Source organism: Anarrhichthys ocellatus, unplaced genomic scaffold (assembly GCF_004355925.1).
Source record: "Anarrhichthys ocellatus isolate YVR2014 unplaced genomic scaffold, GSC_Weel_1.0 scaffold23, whole genome shotgun sequence".
Lineage (NCBI taxonomy): Eukaryota > Metazoa > Chordata > Actinopteri > Perciformes > Anarhichadidae > Anarrhichthys > Anarrhichthys ocellatus.
Window position 1 is genome coordinate 2,431,021 of NW_022280053.1, and position 22,118 is coordinate 2,453,138.

The 22,118-nt window shown below is 43.6% G+C and overlaps 1 protein-coding gene across 2 annotated transcripts in view; it reads left to right on the top strand.

The window, feature by feature from the left end:
- LOC116390386 (carboxyl-terminal PDZ ligand of neuronal nitric oxide synthase protein) overlaps positions 1–19,038 on the top strand; it is a 45,727-nt gene extending 26,689 nt beyond the window's left edge. For both annotated transcript variants that reach the window (XM_031860024.1, XM_031860026.1), the window contains 7 exons: positions 30–138; positions 1,120–1,261; positions 2,303–2,475; positions 5,065–5,226; positions 6,210–6,411; positions 8,093–8,432; positions 17,125–19,038. In XM_031860024.1, coding sequence (XP_031715884.1) covers positions 30–138; positions 1,120–1,261; positions 2,303–2,475; positions 5,065–5,226; positions 6,210–6,411; positions 8,093–8,432; positions 17,125–17,677 — 1,681 coding nt within the window. In that variant the 3' untranslated portion in view covers positions 17,678–19,038. The remainder of the gene's footprint in view (positions 1–29; positions 139–1,119; positions 1,262–2,302; positions 2,476–5,064; positions 5,227–6,209; positions 6,412–8,092; positions 8,433–17,124) is intronic.
- Positions 19,039–22,118: the final 3,080 nt, after the last annotated feature.

Consider the following 22,118-nt stretch of genomic DNA (forward strand, 5'->3'; position numbering starts at 1 on the left):
GTATTTAAATTTGGTGTCATGTTTTCCAGGATTTTCTACGTGTCTCATGACTCCCAGGACTTAAAGATCTTCAGCTATATCGCGAGAGATGGTTCCAATAATTCCTTCAGATGTAACGTCTTCAAGTCAAAGAAGACGGTACAAGAAAAGCCCACTCACACACGCCTCCTGACTGCAGACATGCACAGCTGATTACACACACACCTTTCTGGGGAACAGGCTTCATGCACAACCCCTCTGCTCTTGTGTTTCACCACTCCTGAGATTCCTTGTTTAAATAACTGAGAACAAAACTGACTGTCACACAGGGAGCATACCATCATAGAGGGAGAAGAGATACAAATGTTCATGTAACAGCAGCGTCAGTAGGCCTTGAAGCCATAATGCATGTTGCATTTTGAGTAAGGCTTCCTTCCTTTTCCTAGCTGTAAAAACCTGTGCACATATTCCTCTCACGACTCAATCTGCTGCTGTCTTGCTCCTTGATTTAAACCCCACAGCTGCATACAGCAAGTGTGCAGAACACTGTGGGACACACCGCATGCAGAGTTGCCTCAATTGTCTGTGTCTAGCTACCTGTGACTGAAGGTTATTTGTATTCTACGGTTTTTAATTTTATATGCGATTTAAGAATTCATTTCCTGATTATGTCAGCTCAGTTAATCAATTTTTATTTTATGTTTTTATTTCATTTCTGGTGGCTAAATTCATTTCCTGTCTCTTAAGATCCACAGCCTGCAGTGAATACAGAACAGATGCGGTTAGAATGCGGTTTTACAACTTTGCCTTTGTGCGTTGCTGCAGTGTTGGCTCACAGGCCAGCTATTATCAGTCCTCTGTAATGAGAATTGTTCCACAGAAGTGATGTCATTAGTATTTGATCGTTTGTATTCTACTGCATGCCAAGGATGACTGACAGCGTTCATGTTTTCACTCCGTCCGAAGGTTACAACCAAGGTTTTCACTGATTCACTTATCTTGTAGCAGACAGGAGGGGACTTGATCAGTGAAATGTTTGGTGCTTGTTGTTGAATACTTATTCTCAAAAAATCTGGCCTTTTTATCTCAAACTCTCTCTCTCTCTCTTTGTCCATCTGCCTCCCTCCCTCTCGCTGACAGTCGCAGGCCATGCGTATTGTGCGCACAGTAGGTCAGTCCTTTGATGTGTGCCACAAGCTCAGTCTGCAGCATGCTGAGCAGGACGCAGACGGACAGGCGGATGGAGAGAGTGACAAGTCCACAGAGGAGTCCAGCAGCGACGGTGAGGCCTATCTGAAGAGGGTTTTCTGTTATCTGCTGTGCACAGTGTGGCCTTTTGCAGAGTGCATTGAAATAAACATAGACAAACATGCATATTGGGTTACTTTCTTATTGTGGGTGATTTCAGTGACCTGTAAATGACAATATATTAAAATAAGGTATTTATAGTATAAAGCAATACACCGAGCCTTTCACCTCTTTGTAGGCCAAACAGAAGAAACACGGCACAAAACTAAGAGGCAATCTGTAAAACACTTATGCTTACGATGTGTTTGAGTCCACACCTCTGATAGCAAAGAGACATTTTTTTTTACAGAATGTGAAGCATGCCTTCTTCACTTTCTAGATATTTCATAAAGTGAGTGAGCAGCTTTATGGTTTCTAACAAAGAAATGACGCCAACCATTCCTCACAGAGATGCATGCTGGTATATTAAAACACACATTGGGAATGTGGTGTTTATGAGCCTTTATTGGTCATTTTGGTCTCATGAGGACCATCTCTCTCCAGGCTAAAGCTTGACCTTAGTTTCATTACACGCCTCTTTATAACCTAAATGGAGCCATCAAACCTCACAAGCTCATTAATTGAGCACAGCGATGAAACGGCAACAACACAGATGTCGGGTTACACTGGGATGTAAACGGATTTAAGAAACAACATCAAGCTAATCTGGATTTGAGTGTTATCTGAAGCCTCATGCTTCGTTCGTTTCATGTGAGATGGAGTGTACCGATGGGCAAGATTCCCGTGATTACAACTTTAACACAACGTTGATTGCCGGTGTTTCCAGTAATTACTGTAATTTGCACTGTGAATGAATAGTTGTCTGGCACTGAGCGACAGTTGTGTGACAGGCAGAGTTGATCATGTGGGGTTAAACCACTGTGTATGTGCTCAAAGTACCATTCATTTAGGGTTTAGTTATCTCAATGAAGGCATCCCTTTTTGTATGCTTTTAATAGACTCGTGCATTGTTTTACGTAAGCCCTAGAGGCGATGGCGACGTTTTTGCTAATTGTCCATGTGTTTTCCTTCACAGGTCGTAAGCTGACGGGGGCAGAGCGAGGGGAGGAAGAGGAGGACAGCAAACTTGGAGGAAGACGAGGGGGGGAAGATCCTTCAGCGGGCACATCCCTGTGTGAAAAGGCAGTCAATGAAATCCTGCAGAGTCTGGCTGAACTGAACGTGGTCAAACCTGGACAGACCATCATAGTAAGACCGCAGCGCACACACACACACACACTGAATTTCTGAGGGCAAGAAGGTTATAATAAGTACACTCTGTGCTTGATACAATATAATTGTTTACAGTCCTGCCCAGCAGTATGAAGGCATTTCAAAGGTGAAGAATGGGATTTAGATTTAATGTTTTAAAGCTGAACAAAAAAACTAAATTTTTTAAAGAGGATAATACAATTTTTTTAAATTAGCATCCAAGGGTTAAGCCTCTGAATTTGAATTTCCTATGGTACAAAAATGTATGAGGTGGAGCCATTGTTCTGGTAAGTTTGTATCCCACTCAGAAAATAAAAGCTAGCAAGCTGTATTCCATTCAGACTGCAGAAGCTAGTTAGCCTAGCTTGCTAACACCACTGATTCCCACAAGAATGGACACTTTTCGACACCGTTATTTCGACACCTGCTGAGTCAACTTAAATGGCTAACTTCAGACTAGCGTCATCGTCAGCTGATATTATTAAATGGAAGTACGGTTTGGTTGATTTGTCGCTTGGGACATTTTTGAAAAAGAGGTTGCTAAGTGGGTCGTTAAAGTTGTTAAATCCAGTGACAAAATTGCCAAGTTGGCAGCACTAACAGTTGGAATTGATGCGATATTATTTCACTTCACCTTTAAGTGTTCCACAGTTTATTAATATGTGTTTCCTTACTCAAGCTGTATTTCTTGCCATAGTCATTGGACAGCTAAACCTCACAACAGTGAAATTCAAGGGCAGACTCGTGACATCGTGAACACCACATTCTCATGACGGTTTCCATCACAGATTTTTATTACTGACACCTGCAGCAGAATCCACATTTGAATGATTACAGGTTGTTGTTTTTTCGCTCCAGACAGCTTCTGGCTTTGTAGCTACAGGAAAAAATCCCTCTGCTGTGATTCATTGCTTTGGCCTTAGTGCTGTGTTTGATGCTATTCTCCAGGCGGAGTGCTGCCAAATGGCTCATTGAACTTAGGAAGTACAGTACAGTGCTTTGTCATCTACTGCAGCTCTCCATGACTAACACACAGGTGGCAGCAGATACTGTAGGCATGAAACAACCCGGTCACGCTTGCGTGAGGTAAAAAGACGCCAGTTTAGTTTGTCTGTGTTTGAGATTCCGCAGGCTTTAAATCCTTATGAAGTTAGGAGCTGACTATCATCTTTCTTTGACTGTCACAGGATGAAAAGAAGCAAACATGCGGGCTTTGGTGTGTCATGATGCTTTACGTTGGATATGTTACCAGAGTGAGTGTAACTGAAAGAGAGCGAGAGTTGGATTGAAGAGAGGGGACCTGAATATTCCTGCTGGCTGTGAAAGGGGGACACTTAATCCCCCTAAAAAAAAACCTAGTCTGTTCCATTTGATTTCTAAGAAACGCCACCATAATCCCGTTGAGGGGTTCACGAACATCTGCTCTATGGAGATAAGCAAGGAGAGAGGGATGGAAGGAGGAATAATGAGCGATCAGGATAACAGAAAAAAGGGCAAACAACATTGAATTAAAAAAAAATAAAAATTCAAGGGCTGCTACGAATGGTTGTTAAATAAAGGCCCCGAAAACATAATTTTACAGGGGCTTGAATTTGCTCATGAGTGTAATTGTTTTGTTTATTATTTTGTGATAATTTAACAAACTCTGATGATTTGCTCCATCCTAACTTTGTGTGTGCGGTCTATTCAGATTAGATTGACAGTAAACCCATGGTGTGATGATATGGTGGTGATTTTACGAGGGTGTTACTTTGTCTTTAGCCTACGTCTTGCGGTCCCAAATTAAAACGTACTTTTCTTTTGACATGCATTTCAAATGTCTTACTTATTTAGGGAAGCTAATGATATACTGAGGTAGATGGCTCTCTCATATAAGAAACACTTCGGTGCTGTTCTTTCCCGTGTGCTACTTCGCCCTCTAGTGGTGTGATATAGGAGTTACAATATACTGTGTGCCAAAGAAAGTTAATTTGCATTACAGCAGTAGCAATGTATGCAGTTATACAGATTTATTTTGTATGTGTTCATGACTTGGACACACTAACACACCAAGTCCATATTTGTGGTCAGTGCTGATATCTCCGGGGACAGAAGCACAGGGTCAATTGTCAAGTGACAGTGAAGTGAAAAGCTGCTTCGGTAATTTCTCCGGGAAACATTTGCGCTTCCAGAGATCATCTTGGAAAATGATCTTAAAATCCAGGGAGGAGGGAGATTGAGAGAGATGAATGTGAGTGTGTGTGGTATGATAATGAGCTCAGAGTATTCCAGTCCTGATGAGGGGTTACAGTCGGGCTCCAGGGGGCTCCAGATCAGCGGGTCGCAGTCCTGGTCTCAGGGACTCTGGAGCACTGGGTGAATCCTATTCTACTGGTTTAATTGCATTAATCTGGGGTCAAAGGTCTAAAAATAGCTCCTATTATCTAACGAGGAGTAAAAACTGGCAGCACTATGGGTCCAACATTGAAGTCTGTTGTGTCATTGATGGTTGTTGTGGAGAATACAGTATGTGTCAGAACACCATATATATGTATGTTTTTACATGTATTTTCCTTCCATCAATATGATGTGTGTGTCTCTGGTCAGGACTTTGATCAAAGGTCCGTCTTCACCGTGACATCCCAGGGCGTTACTCCCAGCAGCCCTTGCTCTCGCTCTCTCACTCCGCTGGCATCGCAGCACTACCTGCAGCTTCTTCAGCAGCAGCTACAGCAGCAACAGCAGCACACGCAGGTGGCCGTCGCACAGGTAGGAAACACGCTTCCATGCACAGTGTGCTGGTTGTGTAAAACACAGCGGCAGGCTTGAGTAAAAACACCTCATGACCAAACTGTAAAAATATGTTACTACTACTGTATTACACCTATTTTCATTATCAATTAATTCAACGCTTAGTGTTCTCGATCGATCGTGAAAAAATGCCCGTCGCAACTTCCTAGAGCCCAAGTTGATGTCTTCAAACGTCTTGTTTTATTCAACCAAAAAGTCGTAATTAGTGACATTAACATTTCCTCATAGTCTATGCTCTTTGTAAAATCATCCAGTGACAGACTTATTTCAAATCTCACCTGTTTTCAGTAAAAGCCGGTTTACACTGACCGGGCTAATACACATTCTGCTTCACACTATCACACATCCAGAACACAGTTAAGCAGAACAGAAACAAATGGAGGTGCTCTTCATCTCGAGTTCATCAGTCTGTCAATCACACTAAAGCCCCAATAACCTGCGTGAGCCTCGTCACCATGTTGTCTCTGTGTACCGCCGTCTGCCGATGCTCTCCCACTAGGGGGCAGCACCAACTTAGCAATGGAAGGGCAGTCAGTGCAGCGTGATAAAACACAAGCGGTGCCACATTTGCAACCGTGCATCTCGATTGATTCTTCAAGCCTCCTATTTATGGCGTCATCTGAGGAACTGCAGCACAAATGCATATTTACTTTAGTGTTTCATGTCTGATCTGGCTGATTTCACTGCCATAGCAATATCGACACGCAAGTTAATGATCCACCGAAATAGCCACCCCGTTCTTGCTTCCAGATACAGTCTTGGGATTGTAGATATGGGCAGGATTATTAATCCAATTCCATCCCCATAATATCATAGAGCAACATTACGAAATTGAGGCATGAGACAGCAAAAACAAACATTTTAATGGATAATGCATCTATTTCTTTATTTTTTATGAATCAAATCTCACACAAACGAACACGCCTTGCCTTCCACCACAGGTGCAGTTGTTGAAGGATCAGATGGCAGCAGAGACCACTGCCCGTATGGAGGCTCAGGCCCGCGTCCACCAGCTGCTGCTGCAGAACCGAGACTTGCTGCAGCACCTGGCCCTGCTCGTGCAGCAGCTAAAAGAGCTGGAGGCCCGCTCCCCAAAAACACAACCAGGGCAGCCACAACGGGAGCTGCAAGCTAATGGACACAGTAAGTGACTGGTGGGAACAGTGTAGTCCCTCAGATGAACTCGTGTCAGGTCAGGTTCCCGCTGGTGCTGCGGTCCTTGTCATTGCTCACTTCTCTGTCGGACAGGTGCTGGATGTAGTCATGCATGACCCCTCACTGGCTTCCTGCCTGCAAACATCCTTACACGTGGTTGTCTTTGAGTTTAGTAAACGTATATTATACTGTTGGACTAAGAGTCTACAGGCATGCTAACCGCCTCTGTGAGGCTGTACTCAGTCATAGTGCTGAACTGAGTACTAACGCGTCACAGTGCGGCCGTGGCTCTGTGGGTAGAGCGGGCGCCCTCAAACCACGTGGTTGGCGGGTTGGTCCCGGGATTCTCCCATCTGAATCGTGGTGTCATTGAGCAACACACTAAAACCCAAATTGCTCCTCGGGCGCGTTTATAGCTGCACACTGCTCCTAAATGCTTCGGATGGGTTAAATGCAAAGATCATATTTCATCTGCTTGAAGGCTGAAAATAAGTTGTTTTTTTTTTAAGTTTAGTGTGTTAGCATTTTCTAATTAGCAACAAATGCAAACTACTGCTGAGGCTGAAGGGAGTGTCATTAGTTTTGCAGGTATTTTAGAAGAAAGTATTGAGCAAAGACACGAGAGGAACAGGATCACCAAAGTCATTATGATCCATGCTCTCAGCATCTTATATGTTTCTTTTAGATATTTCAGTCTGGACTAAAGTGATGGGCCATCTAATGAGTGGTGTTGTTGTACTAGATTGCATAATATAAGAAGGGTTTTTAATATTCTTATTATAAACTACATCCTCAATAATAATCATATAGGTAAATGAATGCCTCTCTCTGTGTTATTTAAAACTATTATCTCTGTAAAGGTAGAATGTATGACTGAGCTGCGTACAAAGTTATATTGGAGCTGCAGTGTAGTCCATTACAGAAAAATGTGTCAGAATGGGATTATTGATCTCACTTTGAAATGATAATTAAAATCGAGGGCCGTGCATCAACACCACACTCGCTCTGTGTAACACAACGTGTGTAAACAGCATATTCTTACACACAATAACATCTCTATGCTCAACAAAAAGCAGATTATGTAATCACAATGGATTCAAAAACACATTCTGTCCGCATTATCTCACACTCACAGACTGTGTCCTCAGTAGGAGTTTTGTTATTTTTGTTATGTTAAACAACCTTTATTTTGGTACACACACACATAAACACACTTTCATACACACACTTTGTCCCAAAGGAGGATTTTTGGAGGAGGGATGTATTTACAGGAGCTAAAAGAGCGGTCAGTCTTGCCAAAATAATAATGAATAACCACAGGCGCACACACAGTGGGCAGAGCTGAATGTGTGTTTGTTTATGTATGATTCATCTTTCTACGCGTTTTTACTTGTGTGTTTTTGTGTGTACATTTTAAAAACGACACTTCATGTTTCATGCTTGTATTAATCATGTTAGTCCCTCTGATAGAAAATGCTAATCTCAGAGATGGCTGTGCTAAGTGCTCCCACTGGCACAGTGCCAACGCATCTGTTCTCTTAATAAGAGTCAGCACTTTAAGAGAGATCTTTAGAAAAAGTACGAAGAAGCCAACATGTTGGCTGCAGTTGAATCTTTACTTGTTTTGTTAACGGTGGCATTGTGTTGATTTGTCTTCTGTCTATTCCAGGTGGTCAACAGTCACCATGCAGCTCAGTGTCTTCAGCAGCAAAGGCTCTGTCTCTGAATCTGAAGAATCACTACAGCCAGACCCTGGACCAGCTCATAACCTCCACACCTGCATGGCCGCTCCAAACCTCACCCCTCTCCTCACCCCTCTCCTCCCAAGTGGACTGCGCCGAGTCCTACCTGAACCTGCTCAACCTGGAGAACGGGACCGAACCAGCTGCACCCATCAACGGGGATCTGGACCCCTTTATCAGGGCCAATGGGACAGCGGACACCAAGGGGAGCTTGTGCAATGAGATCGTCCCGTTCACGTTGAGGAACTCGGCCAACATGGATGAAAAGTAAGATGAATGTCCTTGTGTTTATTAGAAAATAATGCTTGTTATTTCTGTACCAACGCACAGAAATAACAGTGATTCTACTGGCTGCGTTACCTTTTGCTCTTCTCCTGACTGGCTTCGGGAGGAGTTTGATGGTTGATGACGGATGCTTTATTCAATCACCTGCCAGGATGTTTTTGAAAGGGACAGCCCTTTTCTAATGATGGCTTCTCAGATGGTTCTGTGTAACAAACCACCCGGAGGGTCAAGTTAGTGGCAGCTTGTAGTGCAAGCGAATCATTATGCAATGAAGCCATTGTACATTAAGGGAATAGTTCAACATTTTGGGAACATCTGTGGGAACCAAGTCTGTGGGACCCACGCCGGTGGGACCCACGTCGGTGGGACCCACGTCGGTGGGACCCACGTCTGTGTGGGACCCACGTCTGTCCCACACAGACGTGGGTTCCCATCGACCAACGTCGATGGGAACCACGTGGATGGGAACCAAGTCTATGAGGCCCATTCTAGATGGATCTATGAACATTTATTCTATTTCCCTCAAATTCCAATGTTTGTGCTAAGCTAAGTGCCAGCCGGCTATAGCTTTACATTTAACGGACTAACACAAAGGTGGTATCGATCTTCTCATCTAACTCTCTGCCAGAAAGCAAATATTTCCGAAATTGTCGGAACTATTCCTTTAATGTGCGTCCACATTCCTAATGTGGTGCCAGTCAGTTTGTGTTTGAGGTAGCCAGGCTACACAGTGACATACAAAGCAGGTAGCTTTTAGTGTTATTAGTGGAGAACTGCTCAACTCAGCAGAAACGGCCTGCAGCTAATGAAAGTGTTCTGTAATTCGGGGGATTACAGAACACAGGGAGAAAAGGGTTGGGGTTGTACAAACAAAGAGGGGATCAGGTTTGTGGCTGAAAGAAGGAATCAGAGAAGCTTGAGAGAGAGAATGAGATTCAAGAGAAACAAGGAAACTCCATCAGCTTTAACTCCGTCCCAGTGTTTTTATTTCGTGAAATAACTCATTTTGAAAAGCCATTCAGACATGCGTTGAGAGATTAAAGACAGTAAATGGATTTTTTTGGCGGGGGGGGAATAATTTGTGAGGAGTGTGTTTTGCTTTTCAGGGATCTTTGAGGCTCTTCTCGCTGTTTCCCCTCCTGTACTTTTTGACTTAATGTCTGAATGCGCTGGCATGCAGCTCACTGATACACAAGCAGACGTTAGCTTTGATGCATACGTGGAGCCACAGCATCTAATTACTTTTTGATGAGCTTTTAATCTCCTTAAAGCCATAACAAAAGAGCAGTTATAGTTAAAAAAAAGAAAACATTTCCTACATTAGATCAAGCAGCGCTCCCAAGCAGGACAAACTCCTCAGTCCTTTTCCTTTTATCCCCCTCCTTCTCTTTCTCATCTTCACACTTAATTTGTCTCTCCACTCTTGCTTTTCGCTGTCTCTCTTCCTGAAAGCAATCCACAGCGAAGTCTCCAAGGAGAGCATGTTCAAGTTGATTTCAAAACAGACGAGGAGAAAATTAAGTCGTTGGAAATGGCGGTGTAGTGTTTATTTGGCGTGCTTGGGGATGTTGTAATTTTGTGCATCTGCTTTGTTTTGTGTGTGTGTGTGTGTGTGTGTGTGTGTGTGTGCGTGTGTGTGTTTGTCTGAGGCTGCAGCTTAGCTACCTACAGCCAGACTCACATCCTGTGGTTTTCCTGCACCACAGACTCTCAGCCAATCCCATCTCCCATCCCGTCACAACCTGAAACTCTACCCAAAGTCCAAATGTCACAATATTTATTTTCCTTTTTCACGAGCGTGGGGGGGGGGGGGAGTAAATACAAAGAGAGGCATCTTGTTACCGTACATTTCCATCGGAGCATGAGTTCACCTGGGAGTGTGTTGTGTGCCAGGCTGAACCCCCTTTTCCATTTATTTGTAATTACGTAACAACTGACTTCAGTTGTTGTCTGCCACTCTTCCTTCTGAGCAACACTTCTTCTGTGTTCGGTGGCAAAGGCTTTAAAGAGAGATTCAGTAGCTCAGAAATACACCACCGGGGCTTTTTATCTTCTAAAGTGGCTCTCCCCTCTCAGCCATCCTCCCTCTCTTTTATAGGCTATTGTTTGCCTCCTCTCCCGAGTGACGTCATCTTTCTCTAAATGGTAATCATCAAGCTTTACACTAGGTTTAATCACAAATGGTGTATAAAAAGAATAAAAAGCCAGGTTATTACTGCAGAAAAAGACTCTTTATTTGCCTGCTGAACAGAAAAATTGGCAGCTTAGTTTATGATGTGACCTTTCAATGTTTTTAAATGGTATGTTTCTCTGCTTATGCGACTCAACTATATCTTTTAATCTCACTAAATCACGAGAACAAGATAGAATGAGGGTTGAAGAAATGGAAACTTTAGCTCCATTGTGTTAGTTTGCTTTCCCCCACTAAACTCCTTTGCATTACCTTTGGCACAGTCTGGTGTACCCGCCCTCCCCCTCCGCACGGCACATTTTATTGCTTCCATTTGCTCTTGTTTTCCAGATTTCCCAGCGAATCAATGTTTACAGCCTGAGTGGCCCTATTTTATGTACTACCAACTAGCAGACAGACACTCTTCTGACCATCTCTGCTCCTCCTCTTCCTCCCTTTCTTCGCCCTGACTAAGATGACCTCCCCCTTGGGTCCAGGGCTGGTCATGCAGGGTTATTTCCCTTCACATTATCGGTGCCATTCAGCTTTAAATCACACAGGCATTATCGACCAACACAGACATTATCCATGTGCTCTCCAGCTGGCCCACTGACTCGAGCGCTATATGATCACTGCATATGGTGTGTTGGCAGCACAATACCTAACCATGTAGTGAGTCATGCTTTACACAACAAACAGAACATTGGAAGTAGGATCAAAACAGGATGTAATCGTAGATTTAAAATACACATTGTGGGCAAAACATTGCACCATATTATTTGCAACTTTGAGTCATCAACCTCTTTGTCCTTTTATTTATGACACACACAAAAACAAGAGTCGGCAGCCATGCTAGTTTTGTGGATATCCTGACCTGATGATGGCGCTGGAGGAAAAGTTAAGGGATGACCGAAAATATTACAATTCATCCTCAGGGGGACATGAATGTCTGTACCAAGTTTCATGGCAAAACCACAAAGAGGATCAACAAAGTCAGTTGGGGAAATTGTCTGGGAAACATAAATATATCCGTATAAAATGTCTTTGCAATCTATACAGTAGTTGGACCAACCCATCAACCAACATTGTCATCCCCAGAGCCATGCTGCTGAAAGCAGCAGCATGGCCACACAGAGTGAAAACAAACGCATATGGTGACCAGCTTATATGAACACCCAACTATGTATTATACACAAGTGAGTCATGCGTTTCCCCTGGCATGCTGCACTCTCTTTCTCTGACAGTATTGTATGTTGCATAATCACATTTCCTGACCTATCCGGGTATCTTCTTCCTCCCCCTAGATCCTTTTTTATTTCCCCTCTTCATCGTTAACATCATCTCCTGCGTGTCAGAGCTTCAGCGGCAGCCTCGTCGGCCAGTAATTTAATTGCAGTGATGGAATTGTAACGGATGATATTTCCAGGCGTTTGGGTGGAGCTGGATTCACACACATTGTTGTTCAGAGTCATGCGATACTGACGTTACATTTTAAGAGTCATCTGTGTTCTCAGGTTTATGTCGGCCTGTCAGACACTGAATAATGTTTGACAGAGACTCTGTTGCTCCTGCGGACGCTCACATTCATCCCCCTATATGCTTAAACATCCCACACAGACATGTCTCTCACATGGGTGCTGTGTGTTAACGTCCTTACAAAAGCAAGATGCAAAGGCCCAGTGCCCCTACACTGACTTTAAACCGCCTACTTGTTCTTACAGTTGGCGTGTGTGTGTGTGTGTGTGTGTGTGCGTGCGTGTGTGTGTGCGTGCGTGCGTGCGCGCGCCCATCTGTCTGTCTCAAAGGCTGAAGGGGGAATGATTTATACTGGTAACCTTCTGTCCAGAGACATAGGAAGATATTGATTCCTTTTATTTGTCTCCACCTGTTGATCTGCAGAGCTTATTTTTTCGTTTTTTTAAATATGAAATTGTTGTGTTATTCTTTTGTGCTATCTTCCTGATTGCCTGCTTAATTCCTGTTTATTGAATGGTGAATTAAATCTGCATGCTGTGCTTATGAGTCATGTGTTTTGCAGACACACATGGTCTCTATATGGATTTTTATGTAACACTTTAAGACGTCTTGGCAGTGAATGGCCTGAGACACATCCCTATCCCTAAAATATATAGCTTCAAGGTCCATACCAGTGGCTATGTATGTTTTCCCAATGAATAGACATGTTGAGATTGATCTCTTACCTTACTGCCATGGGGTTGCATTCATTATAGTGTAAAAATACAGTAACTTGCAAAGTTAGACAACCCAACACAGTGAACATTGTTGCAGTATGATTCATTACCATGTGGTGATATTGTAGTAGAAAGTAGGGATGCTTTTCATCCAGCTCAGTGTTCCTGGGGTGGATTGGTGAGAGGAGCAGACGGTGTACAGCTGTTCTGGGCACCGCTGGTATTTTTCTCAATTGATGGTGGATCACAGTCGGAGCACTTTCATGGCTGCTTTGGGCGTGAAACTCTCTCAGCTGAGTCTTCAGTACAAAAGACTATTGCGCTGAAATATATCTCCGTTGATGAAAAAGTACAGGCCTGTACATAAAACTGTAAGCTGAGAAGTTATGACTCCCAAAATCCCTTTTAATTTAACAATCATCCACATAACAGTTCTGTTTTTGGCTGACTGTAGCTTGAGACAATAAAATGATAAAACAATTTGCAGCTTAAATTGATTCTGGCTCAATTCTGAATGAAATGTTGTCACAATGGCATTGTGTTTTATTCACAGCATAGTAGTGGAAGCATTTTGAATTCTCCACAGCTCTGATTTAAGCCTCCAACTGGCTTTTTCTCCATTGCAAATACAGCAGAGGCTCATGGGTACTGTAGTATTAAAGTATCCAGTTGTTAATATCCTCCGCATCGTGGCTTTAATGTGCTAAAAGATACTAAATCGCTGGTGTGGGCTTTTAAATTCACTAGTCCCTTACATGGCTCCCTGATCCTCTGTAGTCTAACTGTTGCCTCTCTTTGGTACAGGTGCGAGGACCCTCTCCTGCTCTTCCTCTTCCTCATCTAACCATCCCTCATTCCCCCGTCAGTCTGCCCAAACCAACAAACTGAACCCCTGAATAACACCCAACAAGCAGGTCCGCTTCCTTTAACCCACCACTCATACGCTCCATCGTCTCGTCCCCGCCCCTCTCATCGTTTGCTGCACCAGCCTGCCTCTCCCTAGGAGCCTGCAGGAGCTCCCTGCCACTGCCTAAGCCCCCTTCCTCTCCTCTTTCTTCTCCTCTCTGCCCTTTCTCCTCCCTCTATGTGAGTATTACTCATGACCACCAGCATGTGGAACCAGTGTCTGTGGCACAAGCATGGTAATTGAGCATGTGGTGGGTGAACTGTGTGGGTGTTTTGCTGGCTCATGTTTAGGTCTCACCAGTGAGTTCTCTGCTAATGTCTGCATAATAACCTCCATTTACATGTGGTTCTGCAAGTTCATAACCACATTTGCATTGAGGTAATCAGTGAGCCACGCATTCCATACGCACGGTAGCACTGTCTGTGTTTTATACACTGTGTTGGACTGCGAGGGCTTTTTTTTGTCCTCGCATACTTACGCCAAAATAGAAGAAATGCTCTTGTCAAGATTTGGTATTAACTTGTCAGTGGAGGTTCCACCTGAACAGTAAAGCTGTCAGAGGAGAGGAAGAGGACGAGTACCTCTGTGGTAAAGGGAGGTTTGTTATACTGAAGTATGTGTGTTTTGTGTCATGTGCATGTTTTGCTTTATAGAGTCTGACCAAAACGGATAACAAACAATAAGCATCATGGGAAAAAGATAATGTGTTGGGCAAGTTACTCAGGAAGTGTAATGAGTTACTTTTTATTTATTACTCCTTTAAAAATGAACAATGTGAATTCACTTAATACTTGATATCAAAAGTAATTAGTTACTTTACTTGTTCTATAACTACATTACTTTGGCTATTCATTATTTAAATTCCAACTGAGGGTCCTAACTATTTAATGCATGATAGATTGTGCACATTGGATTAATAACTGTGATATAATTGCTGTTTTGGACATTGTAATACCTTACACTGCTCGGTAACACTACAGTAATGTGTTACTGCCCAACATTGTACAAAACAATCTTATTCTCTGATGTCGGCGCTTCCCCACAATTACAGTACATGCACCAATTTAGAAGACGTGAAATAATCTGTCTTCAGCTGCATTTTGGCAAAAAGATTCTCACTGGGAAAAAGAAACCCAATGAGTTCTCACTGTGATGGATAACCTACTGTATCACAAGTCTCCGCGGGTTCATTTTTATTCCACCATGAAATGAACAGAAACCAGTGGCTGCCTAAATAGCACAGCAGAAAAAAGCATTGAGCTATTCCGCTTTAGCAGTAATATAAAGTGTACATGAGCTGTCGTAAATGGTCGGACTTGAACAAGCTCCTAATAATCTCTTTTACCGTGACAACATCACAGTATAATGAGCACTGGAGGGTTTGAGCAGTGTGGGCCAAATCACAGGTCCTAAGCTTGTCTTTCAGTCTGTGCACCAACACCTACAGTAAGGCAGCAATGTTGTGCTGAGCAGTTTAGTATGAAAAATAACCCTTTGCTAGTCACCGCAAGTAATCCAATTTGTCTAATGTTCATCATACGCAAAGATACTTTGCATTTGATTCTGAAAATCACGAATAGTGACATCCAAAATGACACAAATATGGTTTGAATTATTAAAATGAATGGAATCGACCTTTACGTCAGTTCTTCTTTCCTTGTTTGTCACGTATGAGATAGAATTTCCAAAGTAAATGGATTAGAAATGCAGAGATGCATGGCAGTGAGGCTGAATGAGACTGGAGCGAGATGAATGGAGAGACAAAGAGGGAGTAATAAAGGGAGAAAGAGAAGACACAGTGGAGGGAGAGGGGGCAGGGAGGTGGAGAGAGGCGTCGATGTGACAGTAGAGAGGAGTGCTGAGTCAAAGTTATGATAATGAGACCAGCCTGCTCCTGGAAATGGCTGCAAATTCATCTCCACAACTTGGCAGCAGACAAAAAATAATCAAACTTCAAACTGGACTGTTTATCTTCATAAGTCCCAAAGGAACGATTACCCCTGGCAAGGAAACAATGCAAATATCCAAGGGTTTCATTTTGTTGTGTGATCTACTCTATCGGTCACTGTCACATCCCTAATGTCATTTCTTCAAATAGAACAATGAGCAAAACTTCATGGCAGTTTATCCAATTATTGTTTCGCTCAAAATCTCCTTGTGAAAACCACATGGTGACGCTAGAGGAAAAGTCAGGAAAGGCATAAGGATTCATCCTCTGGGGACCATCAGTGTCTGTGCCAAATTCTGTTCAAATCCATTGAGTGGATGTTAAGATATTTCAGAGAATAAAGAAAGACTTAAACCTGCTAGTGACACTAGAAGAAAAATGAGGGAAATCATCAAAAGTATTGGGATTCCTCCTCTGGGCACCGTTGATACCAGATTTCATGTCAATCCCTCCAATAGTTTTTCAAAATGTTTTCTAAATCTCAAAAACATCGGCCTCGTGGTGTCACTCGCGGGAAAGTCAGGTGATCATGAAAGTCAGCAGGCTTTATCCATGAATGTCTGTATAAAATTCACAGCAATCTAATCAATAGCTGTTGAGATAATCTTGTGACATTGGAGTCAGTGGAGTTCAACTTAACTTTTACCCCACAGTGCTGTATGTAAGTGCGTCTCCATTTGTCGGAAGAGGGAAACAGTGGCACCGTAATGATCTCTGGTGATGGGTTCCCTGCACCATTACAAGTCTGTCATTAGCGTAGCTATCAACACCAATCTCCTACAGAACCAGAGACGGTAAATACATCAGCAAGTCACATAAGTTCATTACTGAGACCAGGATCCAACCGTGGACCGGATTTCACAGCAGCCACCAGTATAATGTGGATAGGTGGAGGAGGCGGGGCTCGTTAGGACTCATTGTCCAAGAGAATGACATTGATTGTGTGTGGCTGAGCGCACTGGTGCTAGTTGTGGCATTTCTGTTTTCACAGCGAGAGAGACTGCAGTGTAGCTATTTCTGGTGTGTGTTTGAGGAGGGGGACGCCTGCAGCTCCTTTCTCGCTTCGTTGACCCCCCCCCCCCCTCTCACTATTCTTTTTTTCTTTAGCTGCCTTTCTTCCCCCGTTCCTCTCTCTTCTCAACAGGGCAGCTGTGGGATGTAGATAATTCCCCAGACAGCCGAAACGGCAGGGAGCCAGTGAAAAAGAGGGAGTTTCTATCTTGTCTAGTAACAGCGTATGTCACCGTACGTTTCAGGTTAATGGGGTATAACATGACTGATGGAGAGGAAAACGGGCTTGAGGCTGATTGTCGTGCACCTGCTTGGTAGAGAGGAGGGCTGAATCTGAATTTGCACGATTAGGACAATAAAAATGTCTAAATGGATCTACTCACAACATGATAACCAATGAAGGCGTTGTGTCAGACTAACCGCTTTCTCTATTCTCTCCCTGGCAGGTTTATGATCCCTAAACTTGACCCTCCACCCTCCATGAGCCGCAAGCGGGCCAGCAGGACCTTTTGTCCGGGAACAGAAGTCACAGCGGCGCCAAAGCCCGGAGAGGTCACCGCTAACGGCGGGACCCCCAGCAGCAGCAGTAGCCTCTCGTTCCCGGACGTCACCCCGAGCTCCTTGTCGTCTGCTGATTTCCACTCCCTCAGCAACGGCGAGAGCAGCTCCTGTTCGGTCAGCGAGGATTCGGGCGTCCGCTCCGAGACCAAGTCCCTGCTGTCGCCGCTGCACGACGACGACCTGTTCGGAGACCGCGAGACGTTTATGACGGCCTCCAGCGGCTGTGACAGCCCCCCGGAGGAGAGAAACGAAGCTGTTCTCTCTTCCTCTGAGTCGTACTCCGCTGAGCCCCCCACCCTCGCCTCACATCCGGACACCTATGAGCGGCCGATGCCCTTCTCTGCTCCTCTGAATGATACCTGCCTTCATATCAGTTTCTCTGAGGATGAGCTGCTGGAGAGCAATCAGGAAGACCCTAATGTCCCCCAGCGGAGTTAGGAGGAGGAGCTGATGGGCCCCTGGAGACCTTTCACTCTGTCCTTCAATCAGCTTTTAATGCAATACCTACTGTCTGACCCTCCTGTGTTTGCACTGGGCTCCATTTCAGGACCTTTAATTCTTCCATCCACTTGTGACACAGTACAGACATAGCATATACCGGTTACTGCAAAACTATCTATTGTATAAATGATCAGCCAATAGACAGATTTAGTATTTTTGTAATTAAATTAATGATCTAATTTACTTTATAGCGACTAGAATGTTAAGCAGAATACATGTAGCAATTCTTGCACTGTTATGGTCACGCATTAAGTCACTGTAGAATTTAAAAAGAATGAGGGAACACATTTTATTTTTGCTAGTAGTCGACCGTAAAACATTTCCTTTGTGTGGTGCAAGCTATTGTCGAAACTGTCGTATTCTGCAGATTTCACAGAGTGATCGTGATGATCACGCACATGTCGGTGATGTTGGGAAGAGCCTCGCCTTCTGTAAAGCACCTGACCGGATGATGGGAGGGGAAGCAAAGAACAAGGAAGTCAGATAAAGGGAGGATAGAAGTGAGCAGATGTAGTTGTGTTTTGGTTTGTGCACATCCATTCGTGACTGTTGAGTGCGTTTTAGAATGTTTTTGTGCTCCTTGTATTTGGGGCTTTCCAGACCTGCCGGCTTTGAAGCAGCACTGGAGAGATTAGTGGAATATCCGTCTGGATTTTGAATGCTGTATTGCACCGATTCTGTATGTAGCATGGTTGTCTCTTCCAAAAAACATTAAATGTAAGATATTTTAGTGTAGGAAGAAAGCAAACCCTCAAAAAAAATCGAGCCAACAGCCTTGAACGCTTTGGATTGCAACTCTCTGAGTAGGTAGTGTGTTATTAAATGGGCCCTCACTCACAATGGGGAGATAATTTGGGAATCACAGAGGCCCAAAGACAAAAAATGTACAAAATATGTACTGGTTCAAGCTTCTCAAATGTGAATATTTGGTGAAAATTTGCTTGTTTTTCAGATATTCACTGAACGTGTTGTAGATAAATAATCAGAGAAAGTTATCAGCAGATAATGAAAGTAATAATAATGTTGTTGTTTTTTTTACATGCAAGTGGCAGCATTGTACTGCGTTGGAGTATACAAGTGTTTTATTCAATTAAGCAGGTCTAAGTGATAATAAATGGACACGAGGAAAAGCAGCTGAGGTGTGATGGAGGTTGGTGGTGTAACGGTGCAGGTGTAAACGGCCCGAAGGCTTTTAACTCCCCGAAACGAGGCTTTTCTCAACATCACATGTGGCAGGAATCTATAACAGCAATAACACGTGGAAGAAAATAATAAAGAGGAATAGTTGAAGAACTTAAGCACTTACTTGATTTTTTTTCTCATGCGTCTTTATCCAGTTTGTTTGTGTTCTATGCAGAAAACTACACCCGTATGTATGTGATCTTGTACACAGGATAAAGACAAAACTGCCTCTGTATGTTTCTATGTAGGTATGCAAAGCAACCTCTTCTCACTCCGCTGTTTGAATTACCAGTATTAGCATGTTTTTTGCTGGATTCTCTTCACATGTAGGATTCAGACAGGTGCAGCCGAGGAGATGCTAACAAGCAGCGCACAGCTGGATTCAAACCCGTTGAGTAACGATGCGACCACAGGCCATTAAAAACAGAAGCGCTGTTCGCTTCATCTCTTTGGTCTGAATGGCAACAAGCACTCCTCATCTGCCCTTTTACTCTGCCTTCATTACATCTCCTTACATTCACATTTGGCATTAAGAATTCATGCCTCTCAAACTCTTTCCCACACGCGTAGCATTTTCACGGCTTGTCGAGACTTTCTGTCACTTTCTCTGAGCTGTTCTGCACCCGAGGTGCCTTTTCTAAGGCGTGCTGTTTCCTCTCTGTTGTCCCCGGGCACACAGAGCTCAGCTCTGCTCAGTGTAACACGGTCGCTGCGAGAAGGGAACAGATGACTGACGGGCCTAATGGGTTCAGGGCGTCAGTGGGATGCAGTATTGAGAATGGAAGCAAACAGGAAATCCTCAGCCCGAAGGTGTGAGAGCTATTACTTCTCCTGTTATCTCAGGAGTGCAAACATCATGATGCAGGCTAAACACGAGAAAGTGTGGTGTGTTTCATGTGTGGCACAGGACAGGAGCCCTCACGCCCTCCTTCAACTTGGAATTCCCCAACTGGCTAATCAATAATGCAGTAGGCCTATGTCTGCAGCTCCGGTTAGTTGAAGCGTCTCCCTGCTCTCTTGTTCTTTCTCTCCAGAGAGGTGGCCTCCATCTCAGCCGGTTCAATACCAGACTGCGTCTGATCTGCGATCAATCCGCAGTGCAAAGAGCCAGACCGGCGCTCTGTGCAGACTGTTAACCTTGGCTCTGTGTCTTTACATAGATGCTTAGAAGTAGATGGACGTCGTCCCTTCATGTGCCCATTAATGCTGCTGGAAAGTCATTAGTCTTGGTATAGGAGCGAGGCAGTGATCAAAGAGCTTTGTGTGTGAGGCGGGTGATCACAGGCGCATATGGTTGCTCATTTTAACAGCTGCCAGCGGAAATAAAGATAACACGGCAGATTTGGCTTTCTTGTTGCTATTAGAGCTTTAAGAGACTTTCTAAATTATTCAAAAAAAGTACCCCAGACTAAATCGAATCGACATGGTAGAAATTTGCCATATCAATCAAGTTAATGCTCCTTTTTTAGTTTTTAATATATATATATATATAACATTATACAAAAACATATTGGTAATTATTATTACCATTTCGTCCAATATGTTATGTACAGTCTGTGAGTTTATGGCCGTTGTTGGGTTTTTTCTGAACATGCAGAATATCTGACGTCTGTGACAAATTAACATTAGTTAATGTCATGAATAGGCCCAAACTTAAAACAGAAAAGAGAAAGAATCTGTATTTGACAAACACTTCAGACACGGTGGAGCATCCCTCTGCTGCCCTGCCTAGCTGCAGTCTTTCCTCACGGTGTCATGGCTTTATTAGGAAGACCGTCATCTCAGATATGCAAACATTGCTGTCAGGCAGATGGATGGAGCTGGGAATAAGAGGAAACAGTGGTGGGACTGTGGAGACATGCGGCAGGCAGCAAGAACATGAATGTCATGGAGATGCTGATCCTTTTGCTCTTTAAGTCTCAGCGGAGGAGCGCCTACATCTTTCGGTGTGACATCCTGACTCCTTTTCATAAGGAATTTGGGGTGGTTAATGCTGCATTTATTCTTCCTCTCACAGGGGCGATGGACGGACATAAAGTGTTGTTCTGAGTCACAGAGTTCCTTCAAGAGCCTGTGAGGCCCCTGTGAGTGAGGGCTTTAGGTGTCTGGAGGAAACGCAATAACCCCTCGGTTCAGAGCATTTCCTTTCCACAGAATTATTTGCCTCTGAAGTCAAGTGGAGGAGAAGTAATCCTATACTTTTACAACCTGACCAAAACAGTCGGCTACAGTCTGAAAGCCAAGAAAGCTCTTGTTTGCACTTTGAGATCTCATACATCCTGGCCCTTTTTGAAAAGCTAAATATAGTTTGTGATGACAAGTCTGGAAAGTGATTTTTGATTTCGATTTTTTTTCTGTGTGTGTGTGTCTAATGGGAGTTGCCCAAAGAAAGAAACACTACTTCAGCGAGTCAGCTTGCTCAGCGAGTTTACAAGAGCTGAGCAGGAGATATTGTTTCAGAGCTGCTGCTTGGCCAGTTCACCGCATGGAGGGGTTGAAGCCGAGGCCAGGAGAGAGAAAGCTGAGGAGGTGGGTTGAAGTGTGTTGTGTTTCTGTTGGCTCGCCAAGAGTCTAGCTATAGTATGTTGACGTGAACTACACCTGTAACAAAGGTCAATAAATCCCACTGTTAAAGTAATAGTGCAACAATTTGGGAAACATTTGCTTTCTTGTGGAGAGTTAGATGAGACTCTCATAGTTGTCCGTTAAATATGAAGCTACTGCCAAAAGATGGTTAGCTTATAGCGTTACTGCTGAGTTACTTAACCCATGGCTCACACTTCATTTGTCACAGACGTCAGATGTTATGCATGTTCAGAAAAAAGCCCAACAGCAGCCATTAACACCCACTCACAGACTACATAACATATTGGAAGAAATGGTAATGAAGTGTAATTCAGAGCAGGGTGGTGTCATTGGCAAACAAAATGTGCAGATGAAAACTGCTGAGAATTATTGTAACTATATTGTGTGAATAAAAATATAAACACCATTTTGTTGAAAGCTAAATATCCAGAGGGAGTCTCAGGAATATGATAATTGATGGCTTTGCACAGAGAGTATGAATATGGAATTACAGCATAATATTATATCTGGCTGAAAAGTGCTGTGGTTTCTCCCAACTGCTGTAGGCGATTGGCAGCATCTCCCCACAGAAGGTCAGAGGACAGAAGGAGGAGCGAGGGAGATGACTGCA